This window comes from Hetaerina americana, unplaced genomic scaffold, assembly GCF_022747635.1.
Source record: "Hetaerina americana unplaced genomic scaffold, ioHetAmer1.1.p SCAF_20, whole genome shotgun sequence".
Taxonomy (NCBI): Eukaryota; Metazoa; Arthropoda; class Insecta; order Odonata; family Calopterygidae; genus Hetaerina; species Hetaerina americana.
In genome coordinates, this window is record NW_027286764.1 from 10456528 (window position 1) to 10472753 (window position 16226).

Sequence of the window (16226 nt, forward strand, 5' to 3'; positions counted from 1 at the left end):
TACTGACATGGGGGAGGAAGTCAGCCATAAGGTTTCATCAGATCAGTGTTAGTTCCTATTCCAAATAAGGTTATGGCTTAAATTTGTTAGGAATACAGAAAATATAGGAAGTTTGATTACTCCTGCAACTGATGTGGCTCTCTGGGTGATCAACAAGAGGATGGAGAGCAGGGCAAATGATTCATACTTAGGGATTGATCATTTAGGGTTCAGGAGGGGGAGAGGCAGGGGTGATGTCATAGAAGTAATGAGGTCACTAATTGGGAGAAACATGGAACCAGCTTTGTAAATATCAAAAAGGCCCTTGACAGTGACTTGAGAAAAACTAATGAATATAATGCAGAAAATAGGATTAGAGTTAAGTGATAGGAGGCTAATTAATCCACCACCTGTACACGTCTCAGACTGCTCAGATGCATGTGGGTGATTAATAGTTTGGATAGGCAGGGTTAGGAAGAGGAGTATGGCATGGGGGTCCATTATCGCCTGTGCGGTTTAACGTGTGATAGGCATAGATATTAGTGTTGGGGGTTTATAGGGTGCGTGGACACCTATGGTCATTTTGCACCAGTCAAGATGATTAGAACCTCAGTTCCATTTCATTAATAAATAAATAAATAGACAATTTTAAAAAAACAAAAGGCATTAACATTATGAGACCCTAACTAAAGCTGCCTCATTAACCCAGTTTCCCTTAAAAAAATTAAAACTCAATTTATACAGCCGGAATCATCCCCTAAATATTACTCAAATCTCCCCCAATATTAAAACTTTCTCTGGCCCTCTGGTAATTGCTACATTCAGTAAGCATATGTTTTATCGTCAGGGGCTGGTCGCATTCATTGCAGCAAGGATGTGAAGAGGTACAAGTGAGTGAGGGCAGAGTGCCATATCCTGAGGCGTGTAATCGTGACCTCTACCCTCCGAATATTCTGGATGGAAGAGGGCCATGAGGGCCAATTTTATGGCCCTCAGTTTGTTGTTTTGCAAGGACCGCCAAGCTTCCTTCCAATGATTTAGGACCAAATTCTGGAATGCAGCCTTTACATTCTCCACAGGATCCAATGTGGGTTTGGTCTCGGGTTTGCCCCGGGCTTCCTTCGCTGCTTGGTCAGCTCTTTCATCGCCTGGTATTCCAACATGACCAGGAGTCCATATAAAAGATACCCTGTTCCCCTTTCACTAAAGGGACAAGAGGGTATAATGGATCTCCGTAACTATCAGGTGCATTGGTGCAAAGTCTGATATTGATTTTAAGCTGCTCAAAGAGTCCGAACATTTGAGGAAAGAGCTGTTGCTTTCTTTCATTTCTCTTAGGGTCGTCCTTAGGGCTGACAGTTCGCCTGTAAGTATACTGCAAGATGTGTGCAGTTTTTTCCTCACAACTCCATGGTAGCAGGACACGACCACATAGGCACATACAGATTCTGACTTTGACCCATCGGTGTAGACATGGACAAAGTCAGAGTGCAAGCCAAGGACGGCACTGAGGAGTCAGTGGTATTCCGAATCAGTTGTCTTTGCTTTAAAGTGCGCATGAGATATGGGCTTAATATCCAGCTTTGGTGGTAACCAAGGTAGATATTTAGCGCTGGAGACAGGGCATATTTGAGGAAAGGTAAAATTTGCCTCATGAATAAAATCATTAAAACGAATGGCAAGGGGCCTAGTTGCCCTTCCCCGCCTATTAAATAAGTTTAAAAACCATTGGTTAAAACCAATGTTAACACAAGGGTGGTTGATCTCGGATAAAACTTTACAGGCATAATTGCCCATCAAAATCATCTTGTGGGTTGCCAACGGAGGCTCTTCTGCGTCTGCGAGTAAGCTTCGGACTGGGCTGCTTCTAAATGCTCCAGTGGCCACCCGTTCCTGGCATTGCGGACACATGTAAGTGGTCTCAAGTAAGACTTATCCTGATGAGTATATTATGGAACCGTAGTCCAGTACTGAACGGACCAAGCCCCAGTACAATAACAGCATGGTAGTGCGGTCTGCTCCCCATGTGGCATGAGTTAAGAACTTTAAAACATTGAGGGTTTGGCGACACCTCTCGCATAATACGCGAATATGCTCCCACCAGTTCAGCTTTTTGTCCAGGATCATGCCACGAAAGCAGATGGACTCCGCAAATAGGATATTCCTACCCAGCAGGCTTAGAGTCCGGGAGACATGGTGCCCGCAAAGACAATGGAAGCATTTCGTTTTCTCTGTTGGGAAACGAAATCCGTTCCTTCGCGACCACTCTCCCAGTTTATTTAGTCACCTGAGCTTGGCTGAAGGCATTTGTCAATCGTGTCAACTGGCAAAATATGGCTAGGTTGTCCACATAGAGCGATGTCATCAACGAAGTAATGATGCATTCCATCACGTCGCTGATGGGACAGCAAATAACGTTGCGCTCAGCACTGATCCCTGGGATACCCTTCTCCTGTATTAAGGATCAGGGTAAGTGCTTGTCAGTCCTTACTTTAAAAAAGCAGTTTGTTAAAAATTCCTGATTAATAAGGCCATATTGCCTCTAGATCCCCACTTGTGCAACGTGTTAAGGATTTTCCGTCGTCACACACTATCATAGGCCTTCTCCAGGTCAAAGAAGACTGCTATGACGTGTTGACGTTGGAGAAAGGCTTCCTGGATGAAGTTGTCAGTGCGGACCAGATGGTCTGTCGTGGACCTGCCATGCCGAAAGCCGCACTGAGTGTCGGAGAGCAGGTGTCGACTCTCCAAGCACCAAATTAGACATCGGTTTACCATCCTTTTCCATCACCTTGTCGCGTGGTTGTTGGCCGCGACATCATTGGTGGGAGCGTAGCACAGAATGAGGGAGTCGTATTCAGTTTATGTGTCTTTTACTTAACCCTTTAAGCAATGGGGCTCAGGCACTGGGGAGTAGGGACGAGCGAACGGGGCAAGGCCATCTCTGGTGTCTCGACCGATGGGCCCAGAGACAGGGTATTGGATGAGGAATCAGTAAGTATTGGGAATGGGAATCAGGAAGGGAATGGGTGTCTAGGAGTCGGGAAGGGAATGAGGGGTCCTGCTTCAGGAGCTCGCTTTATATAGGATCGCGCCTTCGGGAGGAGGGACTTCTGAGCCACTACATAGTGGCAACAAGGGAATTTGGTAGTGGACATTGTCTTGCCATGGTTTCCGAGAAACCCACGCTACATACATTGTCTGGTATGCTTGGGAGAGTTGACCAATAGTGTGGGTTTCCGGGACACCTTGCACAGGCAGCTGGTGAGAGATATGGGACGGTAGTTATTCGGGTTATTTTTGTTCTTGCTCTGTTTTGGGATTGGTATCACAACAGACTCTCTCCAGAAATTTGGAAAACTATCCTCATTCCACAATTGGTTGAGGGTACTTAGGACCTCCCCAATCGTTGTTTCCAGAAAAAAGCGGTGTGGTTTCCGTCCGCTCCTGGCAGGGTGTTCCGGGAATCTTGGGTGGTGGATTTAAGCTCCCAGGGTGAGAAGGGCACATAGTAATCTGCCAGTGTTGGACCTACACCAAAATTAAAGAGGGATTCTCTCGCATCGCCTTACGTTTGGAAAGTCCGTGGCATAGCCCTCGCAACTGCTATTGGCCTCGAACTGCCTGGTGAATATGTCGCTTATTTCAGCGGGTGAAGTAACCACCCAGCCACCTATAAGCAACGGTAAAACGCAGAAGGAGCCCTTGGACCAGGAGATTTTCTTCACTTTTGCCCTATCATTAACCATCGTACCCGACTTGCTCAGGTATGGGACAATTCTGTGATAGGCATAGATGTGAGGCTTTTGAAATGAAGGTGTTTAGAAGGATGGAGGAGGTGAAGTGGACAGAAAGGAAAACAAACAAGTGCTAAGAGGGGAAGAGAGTGGGGGCTGTTGGGAGAAATCCCAAGGAGGCAGCAAAAATAAATTTTAATCGCTGATATGGTTAATGAAATATTTATTCAATTAATACGCATTAAATAGTTTTAGTTGTCATGTGTAACATTATAACAGAAAATCCAATCATACATGGATTTGAAAACATGTTTTTATTAGAATTCAGACAGAAAGGTTAAGAAAAATAAATAAATAAATATGATATTTTCATTTTTACAAATTAGTTACAATTTCTTAAACACGCATGAGTTTTGTGTATCAATCAATCCTCAATGTCGTTACGTTATAACAGAAAAGCCAATCATACATGGATTTGAAAACATGTTTTTATTAGAATTCAGACAGAAAGGTTAAGAAAAATAAATAAATAAATATAATATTTTCATTTTTACAAATTAGTTAAAATTTCTTAAACGCACATGAGTTTTGTGTATCAATCAATCCTCAATATCGTTGGGCCCTCCATTTATATTTAGCCTCAGCACGTTTTGTCCCAGAAGGAAGTGAATGTGCAATGGTGGCCCTATTGTCTTCACTCGGAATCTGTTTATACCCTGTGTGCACCATAATGTACCTCTAAAGGCTACTTTCGTGTGTGTGTCAATGCCCTTGAACAAACGTCACGCTGTTGGGTTCTACCTCTGTGGTTCAACACGCGATCCTTGCAGTTTTGTTTGTGTCTGAATGCCTTAGGGCATGTCTCACGTTTTAGTGTGACTTCCCCCCAGTGTGTCTACGAAGGTGAACTTTAAGGTGTTGTTTGAGAGTGAATTCCTTCGCACATATATCGCACTTGTGAGGCCTTTCGCCAGTATGGAGCAACATGTGCCTACTGAGGGGTGTCTTGTGGTGGAAACCTTTGGAACATATATCACATTTAAGCGACGTCCCGACAGTATGGATCAACATGTGCCTTTTAAGGTTCTGCTTACACGTGAATGCCTTTGAGCAGACCTCGCACACGTGAGGCCTCGCTTCATTATGCACCAGCCTGTGCTCATTCAGCTGTTTCTTCAGTCGGAATGCCATTGAACACGTCTCGCATTTGTGCGACTTCTCCCCTGTGTGTATAAGCATGTGATCTGTCAGGTGTTGTTTGAGAGTGAAGGCCTTACGACACGTCTCGCATCTGTGAGACTTCTCCCCTGTGTGCGAAAGAATGTGAACTTTAAGGTGTTGCTTGAGAGTGAACTCCTTCGCACACACATCGCACTTGTGAGGTCTTTCGCCAGTATGAAGCAGCATGTGCCTTTTAAGGTGTGTCTTGTGGCGGAAACCTTTCGAACATATCTCACATTCATGCGACGTCCCGACAGTATGGAGTAGCATGTGCCTTTTAAGTTTCTTCTTCAATTTGAAAGTCTTTGAGCATTCCTCGCACTTGTGAGGCCTTGCATCATCGTGCACCAGCCTGTGCTCCTTTAGCTGTTTTTTCAGTCTGAATGCCTTCTCACACGTCTCGCATTTATGTGGCCTTTCCCCGACATGGAGCAACACGTGCTTCTCAAGGTTTGCCTTTTGTGAGAATCCTCTCGAACAATGTTTGCACTTGTATTGCGTCATCGCACCTGTATTGAGGTCACTTTTGCACCGAAACGACTCGAAGCCAACTTCACATCTGAGTTGCTTTCTCTTCACAGGGTGCACATGCATCTGGTGATCCAATAGGATGTCCTCCTGTGCAAATCCCTCATCGCAAATTTGACACCTAAACAGGAAATTCCCCACACCTTCCTCCCATGCACCATTTTGTTCCTGGCCACCATCTGAAAGAGTTGGATCATGCAATTGGTTAGTCCTAAGATAAACAGCTTTGTGCTCTCCAAGTACATCATTTTATATACACACATACACCTAAACCATGTACAGTGGAACCTAGCTTTATGAGCACCTTGCTTAGTGAGTAATTTGCATTAAGAGTAAAATTTGTAGCACCAAAAATGTCTCTCCCAGAACGAATTACTTTTCTCATAATGACAGGCACAGAGAATGGAATCCTTGGGATAATTGCATACCTCCTACTTCAGTTTGTGTCTAACACTCGTTCCACTAGCATCTTGGTGTCGCTAGTGATCACATATATTTTTCAAAACTTGTGATCAGACTTATTATTGGTGATTTTTGGTGTAAGAATTTATAATATTTTGTATATAATTTTAAAAATGACCCAGAAGAAAAATCCAGAGAAGGAAAGCCCCAAAGAAAAAAATAACAGTAAAAATGAAAAACAAAGTCATTGGAAATAGGGAACAAGGTGTGAGCATGATTAATCAAGTATGCACATCAACAATTGGTAAAAATCAATGATTGGCCAAGAAAACGGACAAGACTAACAAGATAAATGCTTAGACACATAACAGTAGAAGAAAATTCATTGCCTGGCCACATGCCGTTGAAAAGTCATCTCATGTTTACAAATGCAAGCAGCACATTGGAAATCAAACCCCTTCTTATTTACCATTCAGAAAGTCTCTCAGCCTTCTGGAAGGATTAAATTCAAAACAGCAGGCTAAATGAGATGTAAAGGTCATGGAAAGCTTTTGCATGGCACCATGTGTACACGGCTTCACTATGAAAAGGAAGTGGTGATGCCAGTCAGAAATTAATATCATGATAATTCTGCGCTGCATTTTTATAAAATTTTGAAGCGTCCGTTTCTTGTAAAAAGGAATGAAGTAAATATCATTAAAAGGAACTATTTATTTTGATTCTTTTTTCTTTTACAAATCACGTTCGCATTTCTGATTAATTTATTCCACGATAGAAGAAAATGTGAACATGATCCACAATCTCTCCATTCGTCCACGGCCAAGTACTGCATAGCGGCCTAGAGATCGTCGACAAGCACCAACGTGGAATTGATTTCTTGCTTTCCAAGGGCCCTTTACCCCTTAGTCCGCTTTCTCATTGCCATTCCGTTCCCCTTTTTCCAACTATTGAGTTCGTTGACCATAGGATGGATATGGATTTTAGTGAACTCAAGGAGTCGGAGCATATTAAGAACAATTTGGCAATGAAGCCACTGTACAGAGACTGCTCATCTTTATCCTCAGGACTCCATGGTAGGCCAACACAACCGTGCATGCACATGAATTTTCCAATTTCGACCCAACAAAATAAGCTGGGACAAAGTCAGAGTGCGATCCGAGGACGGCTTGAAAAGGTCCCTCGTATTCCAACTCAGTCATGGATGCTTTAGGGTGCATGTGTGACATACTCTTCATGCCAGGTTTGGGTATGACCCAAGGTGGAGATTTTACATAGCGAACAGGGTATACTTCGGATAGGGTAAAATTGAGTCCACGAATAAAAGCATTAAAACGAACACTGAGGGACCGAGTGGCCCTTAGCCACCTGTAAAATAAGTCTAAAAACCATGGATTAAAAAGTACGATGAAACATGGGTGGTTCATCACGGATAAAACTTTTAAGCACATCAAAATGATCCTGCAAGTTTTCAAAGATGGTTCCCCTGAGACAGCATAGACACTTAGCACTGGGACTGGGCTGGTTCTGATTGCACCCATGGCCACCCGAAGCTCGGCATTGTGGACACATGCTGGGGCCTCAGATATGACTATGTAGCCGAAGAGTATACCATAGTTGTGTAGTCCAATTTTGAATGCACCAGAGCACAGTACAGTAAAAGCATGGTAGTGCGGATTCTCCCCATGCAGAGTAACTTAAAAATCTTAATATATTAAGGGTGTGATAACATCTCTCGTGCAATGTTTGGATATGCTCCCTCCAGTTTAGTCGGAAGTCAAGGATCACTTAGACAAAAAGGAGAGACTCCACAAAGGGGAGGTTCCTGCCATCGAGGCTTAATGTAGGCGGGAAGAGGTATCTACGAAGTAGGTGGAAATGAATGCATTTCGTTTTCTCTGCGGAGAAACAGAACCCATTCTTACATGACCAGTCTCCCAACTTGTTTAAAGCTACCTGAATGCATTTACGAGGCGGGACAACCGGCAAAAAATGACTACGACACCAAAAAATAATGATGCCATCACCAGTGCATAGATACAATTTGCCACATCAGTGATTGCGATGGCAAACAACATTACGCTCAGTACTGATCCCTGAGGTACTCAGTTCTCTTGTATGAAGAGTCAGGATATATATTTGCCAGTCCTGACTTTAAAAACACGGCCCGTAAAAAATTTCTAATAAAATGGGCCATATTGCCCAAAATCCCCACATGTGCTACGTGTTTAAAATTTTGTCCCCACACTCTGTTGTAGGCCTTCCCCAGGTCTCAGAAGGCTGCGAACATGCGATGGCATAGTAGAAAAGCTTCCTGGATAAAATTATCAGTCTGAACCAAATGGTCAGTTGTGGATCTGCCTCTCCTAAAACCACACTCAGTGTCGGAAAGAAGATGTAGCCTCAAAAGGCACCAAACGAGACCTCAATTCACCGTTCTTTTCATCAACTTACACAGGCAGCTGATGAGAGAGATGGGACAGAAGCTACTGGGATCATCATTTTTATCAATGCCCTGCTCCGGAATGGGTACCACCACAGACTCCCGCCGAGAGCTGGGAAAGCTCCCTCAACCAACAACTGGGGGAGGGTATTGAGGACATCCACCAAAGCAATCTGCCGAATATACCGGAGGAAAGTGATGTGCATTCATCCAATTCTGGTGATGTATTATGGGAGTCTACAATGGCTGTTTTCAATTCCCACGGGGAAAAGGGCTCGTTGTATTCTGCTGTGATTCAACCCTCACCAAACTCAAGAGGGGTGCCCTCTATTACCCTCTTTTTGCTGAGGAAACCTGCATCATAGCTCACGTTATCGCTGTTGGTCGCTAACTGATGGCCAAATATCTCACTTATTCTGGGCAGTGAAACCACCACATCCCAGCTATGAGTAGTGGTGAGATGAGCCTTGGACCCGGAGATTTTCTTTACCCTGTCCCATACCAGTGCAAGTGGGGTTCTATGACTGACTTTGGAGATGCAGTCCATCCAGGAAGCCCTCTTTGCCTGTCTTACCACTGAGAGCCCGTGCTCTCAGCTGTCGGAAAGAGGCTAGATTCATTGCCTTTGGGAACTTATTAAAATTGTGCAATTGACCATCTCCTCCTTGTGCCAATAAAAGCCATTACAGTTTCCCTACAATGATCATCATTTAAAACTGTGTTTCCTTTTCCAATTACTTGCAAGGAACTCAGAATCGGAGATACTATGGTCCTGGTCTGTTACCTGCAGCTTTCTTGGTTTTGCCAGAGGCCTTGGTGTAGGGGGTCTTCTCATGCCTTCTCGGCATTCCCTATATGGAGGCTTTTGTCGGATTCTTTTTTGAAGGACCTGCCAGATTGGGTTCCACATTTTGTTTGTCCCTGTTCAACCAAAGCTTTAGCCAGTTTCATTTCTGGAGTCTGCATTTCCAGTACCTTGTTATTTTGCCTCCCCCTGAGGCACTGCCTTTTTGAAGGCTCTTTCAGTGCCGGGCGGGGAGGATTGTGTGCAGTAAGGATGTCAAGAGCTATGCCAGTGGTAGCATAGCTACTGGTAGGGCCTCCCTTGCCAGATAGGACTTGACTGAACTGCTAGACTAAGTGTGCCTCACATGATAGTGAAGAGAGGGCTCTTCATGTCTAGAGAAACAAGCCTTTCTAAGGGAGTAAACCCTCAATATAAATCCTGGCCTTCCAAGTCGGGGGTTAGGCGTAGGGCTAGCAACTCTACCCTTTAAAAATTTGCTTGCTACGAAACCTCTAAATGTGCCTCGGATAGATAAGGATGATTTACAAGATATCCACCTAGCAAACAGACAAGGACAACAAATACATGGAAATTAGCGGCATGGAAAGTCAGAACATTGTTGAAACTGGGTAGAATGATTCAAGTTGCCAACGAAATGCTGAAATATGGTTTGAATATTATAGCCCTACAGGAAGTAAGATGGGTCGGGAATGGTAGAATTGATAAGAAGAATTTTACAGTACTATACAGTGAACCCAGCCATGGAACTGGATTGTATGGAACTGCTTTCATGATTAATGCAAGGATAAGAAGCAGTTTGATGAATTTTGAGCCATTGGGGGACAGACTATGTAAAATAACCTTAAAAGGAAAATTCCATAACATCAGCCTTATATCAGCTCTTTCCCCTGCTGACGATAAAACAGAAGAAGAAAAGCAAGAATTTTACAATAAACTGGAAAGAGAATGCCCATTAATACCAAAATATTAAACAATTATCACCCTATGAGATTTTAATGCAAAAATCGATAAAGAAGACTTCTTGCATTCTGTAGTAGGAAAGTACTCACTGCATGATGTGACAGGTGAAAATGGAAGGCTTCTAAGCCAGCATCAACATGCTTTGAACATAAAAATATTCACAAAGGCACCTGGAAAATGCCTGGGACAGGAATTGTGAATCAAATCGATCATGTGCTGGTATCCAGGAGACATTCATCTTCTATACTAGACATAAGGTCTGCACGAGGACCAAATTGTGACTCTGACCACTATCTAGTGAAAGTAAATTTTAGAAATTGACTGACGCTCTGGGATAAGCTCAATAGGCCAAGAGGAGTTAAATGGAATAGTAAAATTTTAAGAGATCCCCAGTAAACTTTGAGGTACAAAGATGAAATAAGTAGAAAGTTAACAAGGAATTTGGAAGATCAGACAGAGCAATATTCTGTTGAATATCAATGGACAAGAATTAAACAATCTCTTTTATCAACTGCAACGGACATAATAGGTAAAAAGAAAGTAAAAAGGAATTGATTTTGATTGCCAGATTGGTTTCATAATGGGTGTAAACTTGCAATAGAGGAAAAGAATAGGAATGGATACAATATGTTACAAATGAAACTAGATTAACAAGAGAGAAGTATAGGTAGAGCAGGAAAGAAGCTGATAAATTACTGAAAGGAAAGAAAAAGGAGTACTTAAAAAATCAGATGAAGGCTGTAGAAGAGCTCAATAACGCTAAAAAAAAGCAAAACGTTCTACCAAGCAGTAAAATACATGACTAAAGGTTATCAACTAAAAGTGCACTCCTGTGGAAATAAAAATGGTCAAGTCATTGGAGATGAAAATGAGATACTAGAAAGATGGGCTGAATATTTTAATTACCTGTATAATAAGGAATTAACTCCAGGGGTTGAATAGCATGGAAAAAGTCAAACAGAAGACCAGGAAGTGCTTATTCCAACAATAGAAGAGGTAATTGAAAGTATTGGAAAACAAAGGAATGACACAGTACCAGGAGAAGATGGAATAACAGCTGAATTGATTAAAAATGGAGGTCAAGATTTAAATAGAGCATTACATCAGCTAATTTGTAGTAGGTGTTTAGGGGATGTTATTTAGGGTTCGGGGATGTTGTAGTAGTATGTTTGTGGTAGAGTAGTAGTAGGAGTAGTTGTGTAGTATGTTTTACTGTCAGGGGTTGGTCGTACTCATTGCAGTGGGGCTGTTCTTTTACCTCTGTGAAGAGGTACAATTGAGTGAGAGCAGAGTGCCCTATCCTCAGGTGCATATTTGTGACCTCTTCCCTCCGAATGTTCCGGATGAAAGAGGGCCATGGTGAAACGACTGATTTCATAGCCCTAAGTTTATTATTTTGCAAACACCACCAAGCCTCCTTCCACTGGTTCAGGACCTAATTGCGCAAGGCAGCCTTTATGTCCTCCACAGGAACCAACGTGGAGTCGGTCTTGGGTCTGCGCAGGGCTTCCTTCGCTGCTTTGTCAGCTTTTTCATTACCCGTTATTCCAAAGTGACCAGGAGTTGATATAAGAGATACCCTGTTCCCCTTTCTCTGCGGACAAGAGGGTTAAATGGATCTCCTGAACTATTGGGTGCACAGGTGCAAAGACCGAAATAGATTTTAGGGTACTCAACGAGTCAGTACAGATGATGAAAGAGCCATTGCTTTCTTTCATTTCTCTTAGGGCAACCCTTGTGGCTGACAGTTCGGCTGTAAGTATACAGCAAAATGTGAGCAGTTTTTTCCCCACGACTCCATGGTAGCTGGACACGACCGCATAGGCGCATGCAGATTCTGACTTCGACCCATCGGTGTAGACAGGGACAAAGTCAGAGTACAAGCCGAGGACGGCGCTGAAGAGCCGCTGGTATTCCGAATCGGTCGTCTTTGCTTTACAGTGCACATGGGACATGGACTTAATATCTGAGGACTTAATAATGAGGCTTTGGTGGTAACCAAGGCAGATATTTAGCGTAGGAGACAGGGCATATTTGAGGCTAGGTAAAATTTGCCTCATGAATAAAATCATTAAAACGAATGGCAAGGGGCCTAGTTGCCCTTCTCGGCCTGTTAAATAAGTCTAAAAACCTTTGGTTAAAAACAATGCTAACAGAAGGGTGGCTGGTCTTGGATAAAACTTTACAGGCATAATTGCCCATCAAAATCATCTTGCGGGTTGCCCATGGAGGCTCCCCTACGTCAGCAAGTAGGCTTGGGACTGGGCTGGTTCTAAATGCCCCAGTGGCCAACTGTATCCCAGCATTGTGGACACATGTAAGTGGTCTCAAGTAAGACTCTCGAGCTGAAGAGTATATTACGGTGCCATAGTCCAGTTTTGAACGGACCAAACCCAGTACAATATAAGCATGGTAGTGCGGTCTGCTCCCCATGTGGCATGAGTTAAGAACTTCAAAACATTGAGGGTTTGGCAACACCTCTTTAGTAATACCCGATTATGCTCCCACCAATTCAGCTTTTTGTCCAGGATCATGCCAAGAAAGTGGACCGACTCCACAAATGGGAGATTCCTACCCAGCAGGCTTAGAGTCGGGGTAATGTGGTGTCTGCGAAGATGGTGTGAATTCACGCATTTCATTTTATCCTTGGAGAAACGAAATCCGTTCTTTCGCGACCACTCTCCCAGTTAATTTAGAGTCACCTGGGCTTGCCTGGAGGCGTTTGCCAATCATGTCGACCTGCAAAATATGGCTAGGTCATCCACATAGAGCGATGCCATCACCGGAGTATTGATGAATTCCATCACGTCATTGATGGCGATGGCAAATAACTTCACGCTCAGCACTGATCCCTGGGATACCACTTTCTCCAGCCAGGAAGCCAGTACGCCACGAACAACTTCTCTCTTCATCTAGTGAACCTCCACAGACAAAAAATCACAATGGCTTATCACTCCCCAACAGGTGTTTAGGGTGCAGTGCATCTACACCTTGATCAAGTTGTCTTGGAGCTTCCCCATTGCCAGTAGCTTATCGCGCTGTTGGTCGTGGGCAATCTCAATAATAAGTGAACCATCCCTTGATATCCGTATGCTCCTAGGGTCTCCTGGTAAGACACTCGAAAGAACTCTTCCAATTAGAAAAGGTGGCACCTTTTTCAGATCTCACCTTTCATCGCACAAGACATTAACAGGTACCGCTTACATGTAGCATAACAATTATCTCCCATGCCCATATCTGGATGGGATCTTCTAAGGGATGGAAAACTTTTTCCCTCCATTATAATTAAGTCTTCATTCCTCGGCCTCCCCACCTACCATGGAGCCACACATTCGGGACACCTCTCCACTGAACCAGAGCGATCGCCAGGGCTAACTCAAGGGATTTAGCACTTTGGGAGTGGTTGTCTGTTTTGGGGTGGATCTTAGATGCAAGGGCCCTCCAAAACCATTGCATCTCCGACCTCGATATGCAGACCCCCACCACCTTGGCACTTGCCACAAGAGCGAAAACGCCATGGAAGCCGATTAACAGAGTGGCTAGCTCTTGGCCTCTCGTTTACATGAAATCCGGGATTGAAGATGGATATCACTCTCCGGTCCATATGGGGCATTCGAAACCCTGCTTGGAACCAGAGAGCTCACCCTCCAGGATCCATTCCTCTCCCAGGCACAGCAAACACCTGGGTGGATTGCAGGCCAGATGGTATAGCCGCACACAGACAAGGGATCCACTACACTGTCCGGACGTATCCCTTGCTGGCTGGGGGTTAGTTTTCAGGGTTTTCTCAACGCCTTTTTATTAACCTCTTACGACAAGCAGGGATTCTGCGGCAATATTCTTTATCCCCCCTACCTGCAGGGGTTACCATACCCAGGCCTTCATGGAAGTAGCTCAGAGCTCTACGCACTGAACTACTGCATCCTGAAGTTTGGCAATCATTTCAAAGTATTGCATATAAGCCTTCAAAATATTGAAAATTTTAACCATCATTTTTTTCTCCTGAACATGGAATCATAGCCACTAATCTTAAAAATTTGAAATAAATGGATTAATGATGCAAGTAAAATATTGGACATTAAGAACAACCTCGTATATTAGGACAGAATCTGATTTTCTTCAAAACTCAAAAATGACAAAATGCTCACACAAAACACCATTAAAAAGCAAAATGCCCACATTTCACAATTACTGTAGTGATGATGAATATAAGGTGGAACACAGGCAGTGTTATGGAACATAACAACTTAGAAACAAAGAAAGGTACTTGCCAGTTTATGTCTGTATACACTGTTGGCAGAACCACTGGCAGTTCTCCTAGTAGTAGTAGTTTTGGGAGTTTTAGGGTGCGTCGACAGCTAAGGTCATTTTGCACCACTCATTAAAATTAAAACTAAAATTCCTTTTTAATTAGGAATAAATAAATACGATTAAATATATAAATAAATAAATAATTGTTAAAATCAAAAGGCATTAAAATTATGAGATCAAAAACTATAGCTGCCTCATTAAACCAGTTGCCCTTAAAAAATTTAAGACTATTTATGAACCCAGAGTCGTCCCCTAAAATGTAACTTAAGTCTCCCCTTATATTAAACATGTCTCTGGTCCTTTGGTATGTTCTACATTCTGTCAGGATATGTTTTATTGTCAGGGGTTGGAGGCACTCATTGCAGCAGAGCTGTTCTTTTTCCTCCGCAAAGAGGTACGGCAGTTCTCCTTGACAACATCAAGGAGAAACACTGAAAGTGTTAAAATAGGATTCGCAAAAAGCAAAAGTGAAAATGCAGCAGAGTCCTGAGCCTTCCTTACCTCGCGACATAACGCACGGCAGGTCTCCTTCTTCCCGAGATATGTCAACATCATTCTCCTCCTTAATGTTCACGTCCACATTACAAGTCAACTGTAATTCTCTGTCTTCCGAATGGTCCTGTAAAATCAGGGAAAAAATTATAAGGTAGAGTGTATCCATGCAAAATATCCATCATATGCCCCACCAACTTTCATACTTTGAATTTGAAATTGTTCAAAGCTTTACAATTGACATTAAAACCTAAAATAATAATTTTAGCTTATCCTTAATGGAAACAAATTATGTTCATATCTTCAAAAACTTTTATTCTCATGAATTGAACCTTCCAAATTAACTAATATTAATATTTCCCCACTTTAAACAAAAGTTAACAGGGTTGAGGTATAAGAGAGTTCAAGGATGAAAAGTATATTAATCTATGCATTTCCCAACGATTATCACAATTAATGGGAGTATTTACAATGTCCTTACAACTACTGTAATCAGAAAAGTAGGAACTGCAGTCCTTTGGGGTGGCTTCAGGTAAAGTTGAATGAAAGGAAAACAAACAACAAAGTGAAAAAGGCAATTTCTATTTATTAGATGTTTGCATCATTTTTATTGTCATACTTTTTGCTAATATTGCATCATATCCCATATTCCTATATATTCCATCATAGCCCCAAAATTATAAAAATGCTGGTTAGTTGATATAACAAATGTCTGATAACAATAAAGATAACCAATATCAATAATCAACTGGTTGACTGTTGATAAACATATTTATAGAGACTTTGCTCCATTGATTCCAATGGTTGATTGGAAAGTACACCCACACTAACTCGATGGGGAGTGACATAGGGCATTAAAAGAATTGAAATCAAGTAGTTGGTAGTTTTGCGCGTTTTAGGGTGCGTCGACAGCTAAGGTCATTTTGCACCACTCATTAAAATTAAAACAAAAATTCCTTTTTAATTCGGAATAAATTAATCCGATTAAATATATAAATAAATAAATAATTGTTAAAATCAAGAGGCATTAAAATTATGAGATCCAAAACTATAGCTGCCTCATTAAACCAGTTGCCCTTAAAAAATTTAAGACTCGATTTATGAACCCAAAGTCATCCCCTAAAATATAACTAAAGTCTCCCCTTATATTAAACATGTCTCTGGTCCTTTGGTTGTGCTACATTCTGTCAGGATATGTTTTATCGTCAGGGGTTGGAGGAATTGAAATCAAGTCAGGCCCTGGAGTAGATAACATTCTCAAATGGAACTACTTAAAGGTTAAGAAAAACTAACAGATGGCAAATTACCCTCATGACATAAATATTCGCTGCACTCATCGAATCCTCAA

The 16226-nt window shown here is 42.5% G+C and overlaps 1 protein-coding gene across 1 annotated transcript; it reads right to left on the reverse strand.

Moving 5' to 3' along the window:
- Nucleotides 1-3986: 3986 nt before the first annotated feature.
- LOC139688554 (zinc finger protein 708-like) lies at nucleotides 3987-16221 on the reverse strand. Its single transcript, XM_071586102.1, has 3 exons — nucleotides 16186-16221; nucleotides 14888-15005; nucleotides 3987-5644 (listed from the first exon to the last, which is right to left on the reverse strand). The coding sequence occupies exons 1-3, from the start codon at nucleotides 16213-16215 to the stop codon at nucleotides 4587-4589; spliced, it is 1206 nt and encodes a 401-aa protein (XP_071442203.1). The 5' UTR covers nucleotides 16216-16221; the 3' UTR covers nucleotides 3987-4586.
- Between the last annotated feature and the right edge of the window lie 5 nt (nucleotides 16222-16226).